Source organism: Festucalex cinctus, chromosome 1, assembly GCF_051991245.1.
Source record: "Festucalex cinctus isolate MCC-2025b chromosome 1, RoL_Fcin_1.0, whole genome shotgun sequence".
Taxonomy (NCBI): domain Eukaryota; kingdom Metazoa; phylum Chordata; class Actinopteri; order Syngnathiformes; family Syngnathidae; genus Festucalex; species Festucalex cinctus.
In genome coordinates, this window is record NC_135411.1 from 27,565,612 (window position 1) to 27,588,014 (window position 22,403).

Genomic DNA, 22,403 nt, shown 5'->3' on the forward strand with positions numbered 1-22,403 from the left:
CATTTTCCTTTTCTAATGTAACATTTTGGTTAGAATTTTCACAAGGCTGCTACTTAGATTATGTTTGTTAAGAAGGACTGCGATTGGCTGGCAACCAGTTCAGGGTGTACACCGCCTACTGCCCTAAGCCAGCTGAGATGGGCTCCAGCACCTCCCACGACCCTTGTGAGGAATAAGCGGTCAAGAAAATGGATGGATGGATGGATGGATGTTAGGAAGGACATTTGAATGAGCATTAAAATGTTATCTGTTGTGTTGTTGGCTCCACAAGAGTAAAATGGGATTCTCAAATTGAAGGATTTTTCTACTGCATTCATGTGGCTGTTTAGTAGTAGTAGAAATGTTTGGTTTTACTTTTTGTTTCATTTTGGCCTGTTTGAGAAATTGTCACAATTTTCCTAAATAAAATGTTGCCAGGCATCTCTTAAGCGTTTCTGTGGTGATGTTTTGTCATCGCCTTGCAGGTCATTATCGCCATTTTGTTGAAGAGGGAAAAAAACCTTCTTCTGCCTATCCAGTGTGGACTGTTCTTTTCAACCTTTTATGATGTTTTTGTAAGTACTTAAAACAGTCAGTATTGTAGTCTATCTAGTCTAGTATTGTAGTCTATCTAGTAGTGTACGGAATGGCAACATTTCACAATTCTCAATTCTCCTGATTTATAGTGGTGTCTGAAGAACATTGAACAATTTCAATCAAGATAGTATGGAATACCAACATTTACATTTTTGCACGTCCTGTATAGTTGCCATTTATTGTCAAGTGAGAGAAAGGAGTGATGTCATGTCTGCTCTTTGTATGTCCTTGTTTGACCCCGTCCAATTATCTGTGCTCGTGCTTTCCGGTGCTGGACCTTGTGGATCAAATCTAAAAAAGCACTTAGTGCTGTATATTCGTGGACAGCACAGCTGCGGTCAAATCGAGGCAACTGGCTCATCCTGATTTCCGAGCTGATGCAAGCATTGATGCGATTGTTTGGGAATTTGGTTCTTCTCCTTGCTCCATGCTTAGCATCCGGCATACTGAAGACGTTTCCTTTGACATGCAGGCAGTGCACCTGACAGTTAGGTGGCTGAATGCACACTTAACTTTAGGCCCACTGGAGCCATATCTAAGTTTGGCGTAGATATTCTAATGCAATTTTGGTGAATTTGATCAAGGCACTCATATGACAATGTGTATCAATCTCTCTGTCTCATTCCGCAATTTGGGGAAGACATAGGATAGAGCAAGACAGTGTGCAACTGTAAGTCGTTCTACAAACAATGAAGTTGTATCAAAAGACAAAATAAAAATCAGCAAATAGGACAAACTAAAAGCGAAGTTCTTGCTTCACCACAGAAAACATGCTTGTCGGCTCTGAAGAATCTCATTAGGTGACGTTGCTGATATTAGGCTATAAGAAATATTTTATGTAGTATTTTAGTTTATTTAGTTAATTTGCTAAGGAATTAGGGGATCCGGAACCATATGCAAATGATATTAATCTGGAAGTAAATATGCTTTGCAGTGCACCAGAGTATTGCTCTGTGCGAGACAATATCCATTGACAGGAAAACAGACACATTATCCACTACAGAGAACAAATTATGCAGTTCTATTTACTGTAATGTAAAAAAAGTCAAAGTACGCTGCTCCAGTCCAGAAAGCCACTACCCCCCGCCCCACCAGACCCAACCCCACCATTACAAACTGTTCCACAAAAAAACATCAGTCCCCTGTGACAAATAACGCTGGAATGTTTGATTTCTTAATTCCATGCTTTTTACTTATCATATATAGAGATAGACCGATAAGGTTTTTTTGGGTCCGATACCGATACCAATTATTAGTAGTGAAGGATGCCGATAACCGATATTTGGAGCCGATATTCATTTTCACTAAAAAGGGACATCAAAATTTGGAAAAAATACAAACTCGACCTCTTATCTTTTTTTTTTTTTTTTTTTTTTTTTAATTTTAAAGGACATGTTTATTGAGCAACTTTTAGGGTTAGTAAAATATTTTTAAGTTTTTTTTTTTTTTTCAAAAAATCTTAGTCAATACACAAGTTCTGGGATCTCCCAGGCGCAGTAGCATGTTTTCAAAAGTTAAATAAAAACAAACAATTATTTTCTACAAAAAATAAGTCTTCAAAAATTTCAAAATATCCAAAGTATTAAATTTTTACTTATCTTAGTTTTAATTTCAATCAAAAACAGAAGGTGCAGAGAGTTCCCAGGGTCGACAAAAATGAAAATAAAAACTTTTTTTTTTTAATTTACATTTAAATTAGTTCCCTGAAGTTAACACTTAAAAAAAATAAAAAAAAAATAAAAAAGGATCTATTATCGGCCATATGATTCTTCAAAATGGCCGATGCCGATATTTCTCAAAATGCTGAATATCGGCACCGATAATCGGCCCAGCCGATAATCGGTCTATCCCTAATATATATATATATATATATATATATATATATATATATATATATGGAAGCTGTTTCCATCTTAGTAGGAAAGAAAAGATTGGTCAAAGATGAAAGTTCAACAAACATTCACATTTACAGTATGATTCGTGTGGACCGGGCACACTCGGCACAAGATCACCTTTGGGTGCATTACCAGTCAGTAATAATTGGAACTGTCGGCGCGGTTTGGGAGTTTTCTCTGAATGAAAGCACCGCCCTTGCGGGCCCGCTTGTCCTACTCATCAGATCCTTCCGGCCAACGACATTTCTCCAGTCATGGGATGCTATTCCACCTGAAAGTCTTTGCTTTGTGTGCGTTTGCTGTGAGCAACAAGACTGAGAGGACGTCGTAGTGTGTGCACTAACCACTGCCGACACCACATAAGCCACAAACATTCCCCACACACTCATTACATGCCTACTGCAGACGGCTAATGTGTCACTTTTTAGGAAGAACAAGTAGGCGTATTGACGGTAAATCAACCGCCAAAGTGACCCCGACACCTATGCTGCGCTGCAGCGCTTTAGATTACACCACTTTTATCACAGCTCAGTTGTTGAAAGTGTTTAATTGTTTTCAGTTTGGTTGTTTAAAGTCAGGCAACACGCTGGTGTAGTAGCATGTTTGTATCAGAGTTCTGTAGGGCTTTATGCTTCAAGGGTTCACAGAAAGCCTGGAACCAAGAGTCAAACCATGGACCACAGAACTGTGGGGAAGACGTGTCAACCACTCCCCATTACCTTTCGCCATCAGGAAAAAACAGTAATTATCTCGGTTTCCAAATGCTATTGTGATGAAACAGGTGCTAGTGAGTTACCGTACTGTTCCACATCCAGCCTTTAGGTGGCACAGTCATATGGACCAGCTCAGTGGAAAAGTGGCCGAGTGTCCGCCCTGAGACTGGGAAGTCGTGGATTCAATCCCTGGCTGCGTCATACCAAAGACTCAGCATTATGGGTTGGAATTGTGGGGTTCGATCACCAAATGATCCCCGAATGCAAGCCCCTGCTTCTGCTTAGCACCCCCTCAAGGGATGGGTCAAATGCAGAGAACAAATTTCACCACACTTAAATGATCGTGACAATAAGTGGTACATTAACATTTTAACCTTTATTTCTCACTAGGGGTGGGCGATCTTGCTAAATTAGAATATCACGATTTTTTAATTAAAAATTCATGATTTCGATTTTGTCACGATTTTTTATTAATTAGAAATACAAATTAAATTCCACATGAAATAAGAGACATATTGAATAAATGCAGTTATTTGTGAAAATGATCATGTAATAAACACCTTCATCCATCCATCCATCTTCTAGACCGCTTATTCCTCACAAGGGTGCTGGTGCCTATCTCAGCTGGCTCTGGGCAGTAGGCGGGAGGGTTGCCAGGCAATCGCAGTAATAAACACCTTTTGTAAATAAAAATATAAAATATAAAAGCCGCAAAACACCTGAGAAAAGCATTAACAAAAGTCACATTTCTGTTTTTCAAGTACTGTAGTCTAATCAAAATAGCGAATCTCTTGCATACAATTTGGCTGCTAGTCATGAAAAAATCATAGAAAGTATATAAGTCATATAAGTCATAGAAAAAAAGAAGCACGTAAACAAAGTTGAAAAAACTGCTGCTAGTAGGTAAGTAAAAAGCAACTTTTTTATAAGATCACAATTTTGTAGCAACCACTGTGGGTGGCAGGTTATGTAGTTTCCCGTGGTCTAGATGGCCCGTGAATGCAACACACAGTTTTTCTTGTGTGCTAATGTTAGCGTGTTGTTTTCTTGCTTGGTTAGCATGATCATTTCACAAACGCTACAATATGACTTACGGCTGGCCCAGAGGTCGCTTGTTGTTGGAAAAAAAAAATCACTTTTTTTTTGCGCCACTATTTCTCTGCCATCAGCGTACATGAAGGAATGGCAGTGTTGGGGGTAAAAACAACTTACGACTTTGGCAGCTCATACGCGGATCCATGTCATACGGCGTGATTTTGGTGAACGCTTCTGTGATGCTCTGCTGTTTTGGAGGCTCATGCATGCATTTAGCTGTTGTCTGCTTTGGAGTTTTTGGCTTCACCATTTGGCTCTCATTGTGTGCGATGCCCTTTCAGGTGGCTGAACACGTTCGTAGTGTTGCCGTAACTTGCCTTCACGCGATCCTTGCACACTTTGCATATGATTTACGCCTAGTCTTTGTCATCTGGCGTGAAGCCAAAACAGTTCCATATTACGGATGATGTAGTGATGGGAACATAATTCACCCACGGAACGTTGGGACGAAGGGTGAGTTCCGGGTGGGAAGAGTTGGTTAGGATGAAAGGAGAAAATGTTGGTTGGCCTGTTAGCCTCCAGCAGAGTAGAGAGTTTCTGTTAAACACTGAGAAGCTGATGTCAAGAAAACGCCAGTCTTTGGCTCCGGGCTTCAACACTCTGCCTCCGACTCCCGTCACTACTCGCTACATTGGTGACCCCGACATCCGCCTCGTTGACGTTTCCGAGGCTGATAATTTGATCGAATTGAGCGACATGGCGAACTCCGCTGGTCTCAAGTTACCGGAGTTTTGGGAGTCGGCCGCGGCGACGTGGTTTGTACAAGCTGAAGCTCATTTTGCCATCCGGGGAATTACAGATGATGCCACGCGCTACTACCATGTCGTGTCCGCGCTCGGGAGCTCCACGGCGGCTAGAGCCGTGAGTTTTATCACCTCTCCCCCGGCACGGGATAGGTACGCGGGGCTCAAAGCGTACCTCCTTAAGACCTTCGAGCTTTCACGGCCGGAACGGGCTCGCCGCCTTTTCGCCATCCAGGGCCTGGGGGACAGTAAGCCGTCCGAGCTAATGGAAAAAATGCTGAACCTGCTTGGCGCGGAGGAGCCAAACTTTTTGTTTATTGAACTGTTTCTGCGCCACATGCCTCCTCATGTCCAGACAGCGCTAGCTAACACTACCATCTCCGAGCCATGTCCTCTGGCGGAGGAAGCTGACCGTTTTTTCCTGGCCACCCAGTGTTACAACCACGAGGTCTTGGCCTCTACGCGCGCCTTCCCAGTCCCGGCGGCCGCAACTGCACCTCATAAGGCACGCGCTGCCGTGGATGGCCGATCAGCCCCTGGCTTATGCTATTTTCACGCACGTTTTGGAACCAAGGCGAAGAAGTGCCGCACCCCTTGGTCCTTTGTTGCGTGGGCAAACGGCAACGCCTCCACTCAGTTGCAGCTGTGAGTGTGGGCGCAACGTGCCGGCTGCTGTTTATCATGGACACCCTCTCCAGACTCAACCTCCTTTGAATTCCATTTTGTCTAACGATTTAATATCGTCATATTACCCAACCCTATATCAAACTCGATCTATTTCCATGAAGCCGATTAAAATGAAACTGAATGAAAGAAATGAAAATGCTCCATATATACATATCTAAATCGGATTAAAAAGCTGAATGCAAATCGAATTTTGTTTGGATTGAAAAGGGTTCTACTGTATTCCTTTCGCCAATCCTAACAAATAACGTCACGTAAACAGTTGAATCAGAATATAGCCATTAGCCAAGCTGTGCCCGGTCCACACATATGGCTTCGGACACATATATGGATGGCCTACCAGAGCTTATCTGTAAAGGGAGAACTTGTTTTAAACTACTTTTAGCTTGTTTTTAAGCTGTTGTTTCAAGCTGTTACTTTAATCAAAATGTTAAAACATTTGAAACTACTGTGCTCAATAGTTCTCTATCTTGCTAAATCACGTTATGCTTAGTTCACATCAAGCTCTGCGTGACACGTGGCTATTCTGATTAATGTATTGGCGCAATTAAAAGGCATATCGGAATTGACCAGTTGATTGACTAGAGATTGTCAGTCAGATTGACAAAAAAGTCTGCATGTAACCCGGCTCCTCCCAACAAAACACATGAAAAAGTCCCAAAGAGTAAAGACCCATGTCTGAAACTTGACAGGAACCTGGCCATTTTGATTTGAAGCAGCCAGGTTTGCTGTAAAAGTACTAAATGTAAAATTAAAATTATAGTTACACATCATGAATTTAAAACAACCACATACCTCTGCTTTAGAAAAACTGTTAATGTTGTTGCTAACAAACAATTCAAAATGTCTTTGACTGCCTAATGTATAGTATTGGTGTCGGGATGTTATAACTCATTAAGCAACGGGTCTTTGAATACAAAAGGTGGAGTAACAGCACAGACAAATAATACTTTGTGTAACTCACAGACATTATGCTCAAATGTGTATTATTTATCCTCAAAGAACAAATAAACTTACTTCTGCGGCTTACAAAGGAGTTGTTCTGTATGTTACACCAAGTAGAGTTCATGCAGTAAGCCTGTTATTGTGAAGGACATGATACGCAGTGGGTCCAAATGTCCTTTAAGCGTTCATGGGGTGATGCGATTATCTCCCCCTTGCAGTTTGCGTCAAACCAATTAAGTCAATATCTTACATCGTTTCAGTCTTTTAGTGAGGAATTCCTTCTTCCATGGCAGCTCCCGGGGGAAAACAAAGAGGGAATTCACCTCTTTTAATGACTGTAACTTTTGGAACATGTCCAATTGATTCAATTATCTCTGGCTGCTGGCTCTTCACATTAACTTCATTTTTCTTCTTATTTTTGTCGTGTTTCAAGCAACTGACCTCGGACTCCCCGACTAACCTCCCTGTCTTCTCTTCTCTGCAGCAGGGTGTTGAAGATGGCAGTGTGGATCCAGGCCCAGCAGCTCCAGGGAGATGCTCTCCACCAGATGCAGTCTCTCTATGGTCAACACTTTCCCATCGAAGTGCGACATTATCTGTCACAGTGGCTCGAGGGCCAACTCTGGTGAGTCTCCAGAACTGTTCTAGGACAATTTACACGTATTCTTCTAGGTTGCCCCTCTTTGACCTATCAGCCCTGAATTAATCACGCACGAACTCAACTCTGGTTGAGTTGACTTGAATAGATTTAGATTGCAGATCCAAGGGGCCTATTCCGATTTAATGCCTGTATCTGATTTTTTTTTTTTTTTTGGGTCCATATCCATGTACATTTTGAGTAGTGTTTATAAATGCTTGAAGGTGATTGCTGAAAAAATTGAAAGAGCGAGAATAATCCGACACTTTACTGAATTGTGGGGCGAGAGAGGGCTCTATTTTCATAACCTTGCAGTAGCCAAATTGATCATTGTGATTCACGCAAGGGATTTCTCCACAGTATTAATATGGGACTGTTCCACGGTGATTTGCTCGGGAAACGAGGGACACTGACATGCTGTACAATACTTTGAGCTGATTGGATGATGCAGCAACGTTCATGTTCTATCTAACTTTTTTTTTTTTTTTGATCTATCATGGAAATGGATGAAAACGTCGTTATCGTCGTAGGTATAAAAAAAACAAAAAAAACACCACGAACATCTTTACCAGCTAAAAAATGCAAGCCTGTCGTAACCCTCCTCCTTTATCCAGGCTTGGGACTGGAAAGGTGTGCATAGATACACCCAGCCGGAATATTAATGGAGGCAATGTGTGTGAAGTGTCTTGCCCAACGACGGGAATTGAACAGACAACCTTCCGGTTACTGGACGACCGGCTCTACCACTGAGTCACGGCTGCCGCATATCCCGCTCCCAAACGCAATATTGCTTTGTGATTGGTCCAAACCACCAGTGGTTCACATCGGTGAAAATCCGCGGGCTCGGTGCAAGATGGATTCTCGTGTGTTTGTGAACTCACAAATACTGTGAGGATTCACCTTGCAGAGCAAGGTTACTATTTTCATTCGAGTCTAGCGCAGACTGTAGTCTAAATGTGCGCATGGTTGGAGTTTTCTTTCTTTTGGTATTTTTCTAGACTTTGCACCGGTAGAACTGGGCCCTAATGGCCGTTTACGCCATTTGCGTCTTTGTAGCATGGAACAAAGTGTTTTCCCGGGCCCGGCCAATGGGATTGAGCTCCCTCATTTGCAGGAGAAGGAGTGCGTAGAGCGCAGTCAACCCGAGTACACCCGGCATGATGTTGCGGAAACAGACTCGCTGGGTTCCATGCATGACATTGGCAGATAAACTTCAAGCTGCGGATGATAACGTGGGCAAATTAAAGTCTTGTACCCACGACGTTGTGTTAAAAATATATATATGTTAAAAATACATAAAAAAAAAAAAAAACTCAAATAAAAAAAATAATAATGTGCAAAAAGTTAAATTGCTCTCGAGTTCAGAGTTTGAGTTAAAAAACTTTTTTTCTTCCTTTATAGGCACAGCCCTCATTTTGCACATTGTTTCTCAATCTTTCCAAGTTCATAAAAGGGCTGTTACCAAAGTCTGCCCAGAAAAAGTATTTTCCAAGTTTGAGAATTTGTGGTTGTGTGTGTGCAGAAAACAGCAGCAATGTTTTCTGACTTGCCGTAAAAGACAACAAATCTCTTGACCATAAGGTCACATTGAAAATGCATCCCCTGCAGCCAGTTTCACTTGGCAGCAGTAAATTTGTTGTCTATCATGAGTAAATGCACAAATAAAGTCTTTGCAAATTCATCGCTGAAAAGGAAGTCCGCCATTTTAGTTTCAAGTGGCTATTTTAGGGTAATTTTGGCCACTTCCATGGGTCCTTCAAAGAAGATCTTTTCTTGAGAATTTTCCAGATTGTGACCAAATTTGAACCACGTTTATCAACAGAAGAGTGATGATAAGCGTATTTGTCTTGGCGACATAAAAGTTCACAGGTATGTTGTCTACCATGAGTAGACACAAGTCTCATGTTGGGATTTTGAAAATACATACATTTTACATTTGTCTTCATTTTTAGGGAAACTTACTCAAAAGTATAGCCAATTTTATAATAATACTATATATATTTAGGCAGCATGAAATTTGGTAAGGGCGGCACGGTAGTCGAGTGGCTAGCACGTCCGCTTCCCAGTTCTGAGGTCTCCGGTTCGAGTCCAGGCTCGGACCTTCCTGGGTGGAGTTTGCATGTTCTCCCCGTGCCCGCGTGGGTCTTCTCCGGGTACTCCGGTCTCCTCCCACATTCCAAAGACATGCATGGCAGGTTAATCGGGCGCTCCGAATTGTCCCTAGGTGTGCGTGTGCGTGTGAGTGTGGATGGTTGTTCGTCTCTGTGTGCCCTGCGGTTGGTTGGCAACCAGTCCAGGGTGTCCCCCCGCCTACTGCCCAGAGCCAGCTGAGATAGGCGCCAGCAGCCCCCGCGACCCTTGTGAGGAATAAGCGGTCAAGAAAATGGATGGATGGATGGATGAAATTTGGTTAGCAGGTCAATCATAAGACTCCCTAAAAAGTCTCAAGATGTCATGCCTGAAAAGACAAAAGAAGTCTGTCATTTTGGTTTCAAGTGGGCCGTTATCAGTTCATTTGCAGCAACAAAATTTGAATCACATATACTTACATTTTTGGTTAAAGGCTGTAATCGATATTGGGGGCTTGTTTATTTATTGTTTTAAAGAATATCCCCTTGAGATACATCATCTCATTTTCGAGGGGGTCCTTCCAACACCTACACATAACAGTAATATACAAATAAGGTAAATATTGGTCTACAACATAAGACAACAACAACCAAACAAATTTACACTCCTTTACTCACACTTACTGCCCCACTAAACCGATCCTCCCAGCAATCAAATATCTTCCACCAAACATTTGTACATAATAATACATGCTATATACATGTACAGTATATCGTTTCACAGATTCAGGTACAAGAAGAACTGTAACCACATTATGACATCAATAAATAGGGAGTATGTCCAAGTCAAATACAGTTTAAATCAAAAACAAGAACAGGATGTTTGACAATGGATAAACAGAGAATTTAGATGTGGATTTAGTCATATTGACTAGCAATAGAATATTTCCATTGTTGAGCCACTGCGTAGCTACAAGCAGCTCAAAAGAAAGTGCTGAGGTAAACATTAAAAAGTAAAAAAAAATAAGTAAGTAAATAATACATTGACTGCAAACAAAATATGAAATTTGTTGCAGCAAAAAAGTTAAACTCTGGTTACTTATTGACCGATGTCAATAAAGCTGCAATACCTTCAGCCTTCATTGGCCATCCGAAGCCTCTGTCTGGCACACATGCCAACTTCGCGTGTCCATGAAAGGGTGTGAGGTCTCCGTTCAGCTAGCACCTTGCGTCTACCGTTTTAACCAATTGGAACATGCCTGTTTGCCTCGGTCAGGGACAACATCGACTTGGAGAACCCGCAAGAGGAGTTCAAAGCCAAGCGCTTGCTGGATGGGCTGATCCAGGAGCTGCAGAACAAGGCGGAACACCAGGTTGGCGAGGATGGCTTTCTGCTCAAAATCAAACTGGGACACTATGCCAGCCAACTCAAGGTAAGTCGTGAAGATGTTGGCGCTGCATAAAATTCTAGCTTGCTAAAGGGCGCTCGTTAATCCATGAAAATGACAACCCAGCCACCCAGAAAAATACCCAACTCACTGTTTTCTTTAGGCAGCCACATTTGATATTATAATTATTTTATTGAAACAGTTTCTCTCATAGAACAAGCTGTCCCTTTGTTGATGTTTTTTGGAAAGTGTGCACACAGGAGCACCAAATGTTTCAGAACAGTTTGTATCCACTGCAAGGAAAAACAAGAGGACAGTCCAAGTGCAGCCCTTGGTAGTTAGCCAGCGCTGCTATTTATGATCCCTGCTCTCAAAATCCATTCTTCTCTTGCCTTCTGCTCGCCTCCCGGAAACCAGGCTGTGAAACTGGGCGAAGGGGGATTGGCTTTGCTAAAATGGATTCCCGGATATCTGGCGCCATTAATTAATTTTGCTTTGGGGACTTTTTTTTTGGCATTGAAGATACGGTTGCATCTCCAAAATCCAAATATTCACACTTTTGTAAAAGTGAAAGCACATCGTGGAGGTAACAATTTCACAGGTGGGTCATGGAAATCCAATTGTAATCGTGTGGTATGCTAATGATCACTAAAACGAAGCACGCCGCTCTTTCGAGACGGACGTCATTAGGCTACTTTAATGGGCTCGCCGCCAGGCCGGCGAGAAGCTCCTTTATGCGTCTAAATTGGCGAGTGCGGAGCGCGGCGGCCACTCGCCTTGTCAGTGGCTAACGAGATGTTAACCACAGCACATGTTCTCCTTGTCTTTCAGAGCACGTATGACCGATGTCCTCTGGAGCTCGTGCGCTGCATCAAGCACATCCTCTACACTGAGCAGCGGCTCGTGCGGGAGGCCACCAATGTGAGTGGGTGCGCGCTGCCAAACTGCACACACATCCTGTCCGTCACGCTGAAACCACACACACACTCATTTAGCTTCAAATGTACTCAGAAGTCTGTGGAAACATTCTGTCTGCCATAAAAAAATAATAATAATTAAAAACGATGCAGTCAGCAAACGGCTAAAATGACCAAGGAGTTGATTAGGGGAAAGAAGTTTAAAGTTTTATCCTATCATATGAAACATAAATTCTACCTGCTGAAGACACCTGCATGTACAGGTTTGACTTCATTCAGGGCTTTATCAACAGTTCCTTGGAGGTTGTATTTGTTGTTAGCATTCGAGGAATGTAGTTTGCTTGACCCAAACCAAATCAGACGTGTTAGCACAGCAATGGCACAAGAGATTATTTTTGAACCAACCAAATGAAACAGGGTAAACATTTATTTCACAGCGATCATTTCTGCAGTGACCCGCCACAACGCTGTCGCAAGGCATGGAAATCAAGTTTGACATTGCCATGTTTTATTGCAAGCCACGAGTTACGAAAGGCACCGAGCCAGCAGTGCGTGAACGTCTGACTCTCGGTAACTCCTGGCGTGAATCGATTTCCACTCACAATGTGCCTCCTCTATTAGCAAATGTGGACTGATGAGGATTTAACCCTGTTTAGTTATTATCTGATGGACCACAATTATGCAGTGCTGTTTATCTTAGACTTGCAATTATGGATTTTCCAATCACTAGTTCATTCGAGTGTCAGCGCATCCTGTTTGTCTGGGTTTCTTTCTCACTTTCTCCAATTAGCTCTGCTGTTTACGCAAACGTCACTCTTCCAAACTGTCTTTCTGTCCCACCGGCCCCATCCATTCAACTCAACAGTCCAGCTCTCCGGTGGGCGGAATGCTGGACAGCATGTCTCAGAAATACCAGCAGATCAACCAGGCCTTCGAGGAGCTTCGCCTGCTCACCCAGGACACGGAGAACGACCTGCGCAAGCTCCAGCACAACCAAGAGTACTTCATCATCCAGTACCAGGAGAGCCTGCGCATCCAGGGTGAGACAAGAGCGCCCTGTCCTTTTTTTTTTTTTTTTTTTTTTTTTTTTTTTTTTTTTTTTTTTTTTTTTTTTTTTTTTTTTTTGCCCTATGTGTATATTTACAAAGTGTATAGTGCAAGCTAGTGAAGTGAGTAAGAGGAGCGACCAGCGGGGCCTCACCCAACCCGGCGGGTGTAGGTGGCACGCCCGCCCCCCAGCACCCCCACCCCCCGCCGCCCCCCACCTCATCCACCCGGCACCACAATGGGCGGACAGCCAGCGCAGCAGGGCTACCGGACAGCCCACCAGCCACCGGGGCCCGCCCGGGGCACCAGGAGTTATACCGGAGCGGGGCAGGCCCCAAACCCTCGCCCGGCCCCCGGAGCCCGACGCCCGGGCCGGGGAGGGAGCCCCAGGCCCAGGGAGAGGGAGGGGGAGGGGCCGCAGGGCAGACAGGGAAGGGGGGGGGGGGGCGGGGGAAGCGGGGAGAAGACGACAAGAAGGCGAAAGGGCGGCTGCAGGGCAGGAGGCGGGGGGGGAGAGGAGGAGGGAGGGCGACAAGGGAAAAGGGACCGGGAGGCAGAGGAGGATGGGCGGGAGGAGGCGAGGAGGGAGAGGCGACGGGGGGGAGGAAGGGGGAGGGGAGAGGGAACCACGGGCGCCCTGTCCTATCATGTCCAAACTTACAAAGTCAAACATGGTTTTCGATCCCACCACAAAAGGCTCAATAATTACAGCACTCTTTTACACCCTGTTTTTAAGTGTCCTAGAATTTAGCCGCCTGTATTGAAGGAGCGGGTCTGTCTCATTAAAATGGTTGGCAGCAAATCCTGCCTGCTCCATTGCAGAACTAATGTAGATTACTGCTTACAGCAGTATTGTGATATTGTGATATTAAAACTGCCCCAATATCATCATCGACATGTCACGATATTAAAAACAGCATATCTGTTAAAAAAGGTTGATTTCCATTTGTGCAGTTCTAGCACCCTCTGGTGGCCAGTTTCTTAGTGCAGTTTGATTTTCACAAGGCATGTTTTGTCCCCTCTATGTTTAAATCCGTGCTAATTGTCAGATGTAGGCACACGTAATATGCTTGTGGAGTCAATGTGGAGGAACTCAATGTGCGCTTGCATTAGCAAGTGCCTCAATATAAAGTGTTATTATTCGTGATTGTAGGTTGTTTATATGGATTGTTATGTATAAAAAAAAAGCACAATATTGTGTTTTTTTCATATGAGCTCATTTTATTACAATATTGTGACTTTCTTTTTTTTTTTTATTGCCAACCTTTGCACTATATTGTGGTAATAATCGTATGGTGAGATTCATATTGTGATATTGTATCGTGACGTTTGTATATCGTTACATCCCTACTGACGATACCAGGTGGAGCTACCCGGTAGATTGTTGACCAATGCAAGCAGCTTTTAATTGAAAGTGGAGGCCTGAATACATAGAACTGGAGATACCACTAGAAGGCCATTTCTGCAAGATTGAATTGCCTGGAATTGCACGTGAGCCTCGGCCTTGATCAAATGCATCAACAAGCACCGCAATCTTCCTAGTGCATCTTCTTATGACAATGAAAAAGCAAACTGCCTCTGAAAAATTTCTTAGAAATCAATTAACTTTCTGTCTTTCGAATTCATGCCCAATCACCCCCACCCCCTTTCTAGCTCAGCTGTCCAGCCTGGCCACACTGCCCCCTGCTGACCGTCAGTTACGAGAACCCACCTTGCTCAGCAAGAGAGCCACAGTGGAGGCATGGCTGACAAGGGAGGCCAACACACTACAGAAGTACAGACTGGTATCCACTTGACTCTTCTTCTTTCTTACGTCTGCTGCATGAGCACCTCACAAACGGAAACGGTGACGCTGTTGTTGTCATGTAGGACCTGGCAGAGAAGCACCAAAAAACACTGCAGCTGCTGAGGAAGCAACAGACCGTCATCCTGGACGACGAGCTCATCCAGTGGAAGAGACGGCAACAGCTGGCTGGCAACGGGGGCCCGGCGGAGGGGGGCATGGACATCCTACAGTCCTGGTGAGCTTCCATTCTGCCTTCCCACTAGGATCACTGCTCCGCCCGAGGGCCACGTGGACTGCCAGAAGTTTGACGCCTAATGAGCGTGAGAGTGACATTTTAGTTATTTATTTATTTAGTCGGGACAGTGCATGTTAATGAGAAGGGTGAGACGTAGACGTAACCAACAAGTCGAAATGAAACAAGGCAGGGATAGAATAATTGCAGTCACATTTCAATGAACGCACCAACATAAAACAAATTCAGCTCACTGAACAGGAAATGATTTTAATTCAATGGTTGCGCAAAAACTTTGCGCTCTGATGTGGAGGAATTGAGGCGATATTCATTGACGACAATGTGCGCATGTCTCTTGATCGCTGAATGCGAGCGGCCGTTTCTCATGCACCATTAATAAATTGTTAACACCACGGGGCCACAGACGGGTGTTTCAGCGACATGTCTGTATCGGAGCGTTCGCACATAACGTGCACACTCGATGATGTCACACTTGTCCCTCACACGCAAACTGGGGGTTCACGCAGATAATGGTGAACTGCTGTAACAACCTTCTGATTGGCCAGCCAGTTGGCAGCCAACGAGCATGAGAATCTAACGAGACAGTATAGATTTTTTACTTGGTGCTCCTTCTATCCCATCACAAGCTGATCAAAAGATCTGAATCAAAGTCCTATGTTCACAAAAAGTTTGTTAAAACTAAGGCTAAGAGTCAATGAGAATGGGAATAAAAACGAATAACAACACGGTTATCCACATGGCTAAACATGATCAAAAACACTCACTGGACACAAAGACTTTATTTTTATCCCATATGAGTGTGGGTGTGTGTGCGTGTGTGTGTGTGTGGGGGTGCGGGGGTGTTTTTATTAGGTGCGAGAAGCTGGCTGAAACCATTTGGCAGAACCGGCAACAGATCCGGAGAGCAGAGCACCTCAGACAACAGCTGCCCATCCCGGGTCCCATTGAAGACCTCCTCAATGAACTCAACAGCACTATAACAGACATCATCTCAGCCTTGGTCACAAGGTAGCTAAAAAAAAAAAAATGCAATAATTGACCTTGCCCGTCCCCCCATATTAATAATTTCAACCATAAATATACCACAAACTACAGTCCCAAAAGGCTTAAATATCAATTCCAACTCATCTTACAACAGTACCCTAAAAAATAAATGGGAGATGATTTATAGCTGCTCAGCAAAAGCTACTGCTCTCTCATGAGACTCAAATGGATTCACAAATAAGTATTTATATTGCTGTCACCAAACTGTGAACAGTTGCAAGAGAACCCACAGCTTACAAAAATATAAAATAAGACAGAAGGACTCCGTATTCTTTTGTGTCCAAAGGATTCTGGAGTTTTGGTTTGACAAGCCTCTATAGTGAATAGCTGGGCTCATAAAAATATCAAAATCATGCCAGGCATGTAAAGAATGGCTCGTTACAGACTCTTTGATAGATGCATATCAAGCTTAATGATTTAAGTGGTTAACAAAATGCAGTATGTTCTATTACCGTAATTAGATGGCGAACCCATTCAGTTGCCTTGGTGACGCAATCCACATTAACTAATCAAACTTTAACTACAAAATGAAAAAGCGCATTAAGGTTCAACCCCACTTCTGTGATCCCCCCTGCCAACCCCCCCCCCCCCCCAACATCAGCACTTTCATCATCGAGAAACAGCCCCCGCAAGTGCTCAAAACCCAAACCAAGTTCGCCGCCACCGTGCGCCTGCTGGTCGGCGGCAAGCTGAACGTGCACATGAACCCACCGCAGGTCAAGGCAACCATCATCAGCGAGCAGCAGGCCAAGGCGCTTCTGAAGAACGAGAGCACCAGGAAGTAAGTTTGGTGACATTATTAACATTTTTTGAATGTTTCCTGATGCTTCTTACGTCTAGGTTGGGACTGCAGCGGTACCTTGACTTTGAGATGGATTCTATCAAGCTATAAAACCCCACATTTCTTAGGCATGGATGACATTTAGGTACATTGAAGACTCAAAATTGTCCATTATCAATGTGAATGGCCATTTGTCAGACGTATTTTATTCTAATTTAATGCAGTTAAAGTAGCCTTAGAAAAGTCCTTAAACATGCAGTTTGCCTATTACTTTGTGAACATGCCACAGTTCTTTGGGTGAAAATTAAAGAGAAGAGAGAGAAACTTTTAAATGACTTTCCCAGCACTTGTTACAATTGGTCTGCACTGGATTACACTTGATTCCTAACGTACCTCACCACACAGACATGGCTGGAACTCCAACAATGTGTCAGAAGAGTCCATGCAGAATCCACTTTTAGCACCGTCCGTCCGCTTTGTTCCACATTCCAAACGCAGCAGGAGTGCGTCAGCAGTTAAAATGGTGAACAATAACACCATTATCTTGTCTTTCATTCCCCCGAAGGGAGACTGTTTTGTCTGCTCACACAGTAAATGGAAAAATACTAGTTAGAATTTTATGCAAAAAAAAATTGTGTGTGGAAAAGCACATCTAATGGAAGGCTTCTCGATGTTATTTACTTTCTGTTGCATTTTTAGTGACAGCAGCGGAGAAATTCTCAACAACAACTGCGTAATGGAGTATCATCAGACCACGGGCACACTCAGCGCTCACTTCAGAAACATGGTGAGGGCGTGTAAATGGACTAACGTCACACTTGGATAAAAGCTACTCAGTCACCGAATTTCCTCAAATAGCGACCAGGGGCCTTATTTGTCGAAGTGGATGAAAAGTACAGGGAGGAGAAAAAGGGATACTTGTCTCCATATACTTTTGCCGGTCATATCGTGAGCATGTTAAATGTAAATGTACAAATTGCAGTAGTGACGAGAAAAAGAGGTTGACTGATAGTGCCAATCTAAACTGTTTTCTTGCTGTTTTACGTGTATGCAACAAGCAGTAATGTCAGCCTTGCTTTACAGTATGGTTTGTTGTTGCGTTTGTCTCATGCATGCAGTCCTTGAAGAGGATTAAACGGTCGGACAGGAGAGGAGCCGAGTCGGTCACGGAGGAGAAATTCACCATCCTCTTTGAATCCCAGTTCAGCGTCGGAAGCAATGAGCTCGTCTTCCAAGTCAAGGTGAGTAAACACAAACGGACCGACACTTGAAATCAAAGGTGAATCAGAGGTACAGAGTTAATAAATCTAAATTGGTATTTTATTTTTGAAAAAGGTCAATTTACTTTTTTCTTTTTCACTTCAGTACATTTTCAAGTTCCGTACTTTTGTACTTTTACTTAAGTAAAGGGGCACGATGCAAGATTCGGCGTTTTTGCACATTTGCGACCCCTCTGGCGAAACGTGGAATGGACCCCAGCGACGTGCACACGGCCAGGAGCGTGCGCGACTTTTTGGGCACGAGCAAACCTCCAAGTTAATCGAACAAACGGTAACACGAAGCACAACGCCTTTTTCATAGGCTTAATAATGTCTACGGAGGTAAGAAACGTATTAATTAGTTACTTTGTATGTGAAAGTCATTTTGAGTGCCAAAAGCTTATGTAATTACAACCTTCCAAACGTAAATAGTGCATGCCGTGAATCCGATGACATTGAGGATAGCAGTGTGTTGCTAATATGCCCAAGTGCCAAGACATTAGTTAGCGACCGTGTGGTAGTTTTATTCTGCACTGCTAATCATAAATAGACCCTATCGTATTTTCGCTACGAAGTCTTACCTTTTTCGCAAAAAGTCAGCAAGCTGTGGGTCCCGTTTCATCCCCAGGATAGCTCTTAGCTCTCTCCACCTGACAAACGCTGCTCCTATATTTATCCGTGTCCTCCCGTGATGCTGGTCTGAAAGATTTTTACTTCTCTTTGTCTTCCGTGGAGTGGACGTATCGGGTGCAGGTCTCTTTAAATCCAGTTCGAATTAGCTGTCCTGTCCGTGAAGTTGCGTGAACAATCGCGAGAGCTAACAGGGACAATAGCGTGTACGCGCATGACGTCATGCTCAGAGCAAAAGCTAAAGTTTACGGCCCGAACGCTCCAACATTTTTTCCTTTTACAGAAAAATAGGGGCAACAGTCATTGTGCCACAGTCGTGCCTCCTGTCCATTATACAATTATTAAAACATGTGCGGGTGAAAAAGATGGTTATTTTAACACTCAAATTTGAGTCTAATCTTGCATCGTGCACCTTTTAAGTAAAGGAGTGACTTCAGTACTTCTACTGTTATAAGAGTATTTTTTTGCACAAGTAACGTAACTTTTATTAAACACAAGTACTTGTTTGAAATAGAGTAGCATCTTTTACTATACATTGGTGCTTCGATGTATGAGTTTAATTTGTTCAGTGATCACGCTCATAACTTGAAACACTTCAGTTCACTTCAGGTTTATGATTAGCGCGACATTGATGCTAATTTTTTGAGCCCATTTATAGCATTTTTCATTGTGTGTTTAAGCATTAAGCTAGCAAAATTTTACAAGTTATGTGGGTTTGGTAATTACACAATGTTTCATTATGTTTTTGTATTTAAACCTTGAACTGTGAATTGCAATCAACAACTTGAAGAACAACTCCTTAGCCTCCCTGGTAAGGTCTATTCAGGGATGCTGGAGAGGAGGGTGAGGAGCCCCTGATACGGGCTGTTTGGTCCCTGTCCCACCGATGTCAGTTTGGTCCACATTGCCGGAATTAAATATTCTTGCTTTGCAGTAAATCCATTTTGAAGAAAAAGATAGATGTTGCTTGTGTTGTTGGTGATGTCTCCACAGACGTTGTCGCTGCCTGTTGTGGTAATCGTCCACGGGAGCCAAGACAATAACGCCACGGCGACGGTGCTGTGGGACAACGCTTTTGCGGAGCCCGTGAGTACACGTTTTGTTATTTGTTGTTAACCAGATCCGATTTGTGTTTGCATGCAATTCAGAAATTCTTTGTCGATACAAGTCACATCCGTATGACATCAGAATCATCTGACCTTTTAAAAAAAAAAAAAAAAAAAAAAAAAAAAAAAAAAAGCCTTTCTGTGACATTCTTAATTCCAATTCAATTTAAATTGTTCGGGCTTTAAATTAGGGTTCATAGTTCAATGTAGGGTATGGTTTCCCAGTCACAATTTCAATTTTTTACTTTAATTTAGGGTGAGGTTAGGTTTTGATTTAGGTTTAAGGTTTCAAGTTAACGTTTTAATTGAGGGTTAGGGTTTAAATTTGGGGCTAGGCTTTTAGGTTAGGGTTTTAAATTGGGAATTCAATTTAGGTTTAAGGATTCAAGTTAGGGATTTAATTGAAAGTTGGGGTTTCAAATTGGGGTTATGGTTTTGAGGTGGATTAAGGCTTCAGGTTTTGAAATTTAGGCTTCTTAGTCTAAGGTTACGATTTATTTCAGGCTTCAATATGGGGTTAGGAATATTTATTTGGGTTAAAGGTTCCAAGGTAAGTCAGAGTTTCACATTAAGGATTTCAGTATAGGCTCAAATTTTCTAGTCAAGGTGTAGATCTTGATCTTTTAATTGAGTATTTTGATCATTTTGGATTCATGGGTTTTTACGATCACACTTTATTCATAGTGTGGCTGGTCGTGCAACTTATACTCAGGTGCGACTTGTATATAATAATTGTGTGACATGCAGTGTATTAATATTGGAGCTTGGACTGGTGCCCAAAATGAAACTTCACTCTGACGTCCTTCTACCACTCTGAGAGTTTGTGTGCGTTCGGAGAGGCAGACTCAGCAGCTCATGCTTGAACTGCTTCCATCTATACTGCCTGATACACTGGGCTCCGCTGGTTCTTTTTTTGGGGCCACCTTGAATTACCGTACGTCACATTTGAACAACACTCCGAGTTTCTCAGCAATAGGAGTGAAGCAGTGCTCGCTCGGAGTGTATTTCCGAGAGTCTCTGTTTTTATAAAATTTCTCTACAAATGTGGCTGATTTTTTTTTTTCTTCGTCACGATTCTTTTTTTTATTATTTATTTATTTTTATTTATTTATTCATTTATTTATTTATTTATTTATTTTTTGACTGGTGTGACTTATCCTCCGATGTGAATTATACTCTGAAAAATATGGTAGTTTTTGAAGTTTTCTTTTTAGTGAAAACCTGACCAATTAAATCGTACTGTGCAGGGCTTGAAATGCTCTGATAGATGAAAGTATGAAAACTTTCTGCTATAAATCCATCTTTAAAGGTTGCTCATAACCTGTATAACACTCAGCAGTCGTCAGGCACAACAGGTGGTGAGATATACGCAGAAATAGCAGCAGCAGCCGCATGGACACCCTGCGGACGATTTTCTGCTCTGCCTCGGCTCAGCAGGCCGCTACATTTCATACACTGTCGATAACTGTAGCCCACTGTGCGCAGTGGTGTGTAACGTGGTGACTCATCATCTCTAAAGGCAAAACTTTAGACCTCTGTCGGGGTCAAAAAGTTCTTCCTTAGATGCAGGCTGTTAGGTGTTTGTCGGGTGGTGCTGTAATACATGTACCATACTTGAACACAGCACGGATTGCCTTGTGCTGCCATTTTGTTGGGATTTTTTATTGTAACATGATGTTAGAAATAACTGGTGAAGGAATGATGATCAAGCAATAGCAATTGTGTCAGGCTCACCTCTTCCAGGGTCAGAATTGTTTTGAATTTTTCAGTATGTTTAGTTGTTTTTTTTTTTACTTTTGTTTTTTTAAATTTGCATAGTTTTAATTAGTTGTTAGAGGGGGTTTGTTTGTTTGTTAATATTGTTTATTATTTTTTTCACTTCGTATTAGTGTAGTTATTAGTATTTGTTGAGTGCAAGATAAAGGTCACTAAAGTAATAAAGTAAACTAGTAACTTCAATTCCCAAATGACGAGTCGACCTTCCTTCTTCCGTACGGTCGTATCACGGTCATTTTGACACATTGACTTGAAATTTTGTCCCGTATGAGCTTATCGGTGGGTATTTTTAACTGAAACTTGTCAGCCAGTTGGACAACGGGTTCCCTGAGTAGCTGATACAACGAAAAGGGTGAAGCGATATGAAGTATTTAAAGTGTACGGCTTTACTCAAATTTGAAGACATTTTTTTGACACACACACACACAAAAATCTGTGGAATCCCTCATGCAATTTTCAAAATTCTTGGTGCGCTGTACTCGGGTAGATGTGGCCATTCCAGCTGGGATCATCATCTTGACCTTCACTTTTCTACTTCTATTGTAGTGACATTTCGATAGTAATTGTTGATTTTGATGGGATGGCGTGGTTAATGTTTGAGTGACATCTTTTTATTGGAGCAGTTGCTGATTTTGATCTCATTGATCGCAAAGGGCAACCAGTTCAGGGTGTACCCCGCCTACTGCCTGAAGCCAGCTGGGATAGGCTCCAGCACCCCCTGCGACCCTTGTGAGGAGTAAGTGGTTAAGAAAATGGATGGATGGATGGATGGATGGATGGATGTAGGGGTGTGAATTGCCTAGTACCTGACGATTCGATTCGTATCACGATTCACAGGTCACGATTCGATTCGATACCGATTAATCCCGATACGAATTTATAAGTCGATTGTTGCGATTTTTTTTCATTCAAATTTAGAAAATACTAATCAGTAAGCTTGTAGAGTGTAAGATTTATATGAAAATGTATTATTTATTTATCTGAAATTTCAGTCTTATAGAGGTTGTTATCTGTTTCATGTTTGAACAGCATTAAAATAAAATATTAAGGCTTAATGTT

At 42.6% G+C, this 22,403-nt stretch overlaps 1 protein-coding gene across 6 annotated transcripts in view; it reads left to right on the forward strand.

The window, feature by feature from the left end:
• The window catches only part of stat5a (signal transducer and activator of transcription 5a), a 56,095-nt gene that overhangs the window by 26,819 nt on the left and 6,873 nt on the right, over positions 1-22,403 (forward strand). Inside the window, exons 1-12 of one of the 6 annotated variants that reach the window (XM_077527075.1) lie at positions 4,462-4,732; positions 7,136-7,276; positions 10,634-10,790; positions 11,577-11,666; positions 12,528-12,702; positions 14,363-14,493; positions 14,579-14,730; positions 15,601-15,756; positions 16,394-16,573; positions 17,273-17,360; positions 17,692-17,814; positions 19,456-19,548. In XM_077527075.1, coding sequence (XP_077383201.1) covers positions 7,149-7,276; positions 10,634-10,790; positions 11,577-11,666; positions 12,528-12,702; positions 14,363-14,493; positions 14,579-14,730; positions 15,601-15,756; positions 16,394-16,573; positions 17,273-17,360; positions 17,692-17,814; positions 19,456-19,548 — 1,473 coding nt within the window. In that variant the 5' untranslated portion in view covers positions 4,462-4,732; positions 7,136-7,148. Of the gene's footprint in view, positions 1-4,461; positions 4,733-4,779; positions 5,035-5,069; positions 5,668-7,135; positions 7,277-10,633; positions 10,791-11,576; positions 11,667-12,527; positions 12,703-14,362; positions 14,494-14,578; positions 14,731-15,600; positions 15,757-16,393; positions 16,574-17,272; positions 17,361-17,691; positions 17,815-19,455; positions 19,549-22,403 lie in introns of those variants that run through there. The other 5 variants (XM_077527040.1, XM_077527048.1, XM_077527032.1 and 2 more) reach the window with 5 other exon arrangements.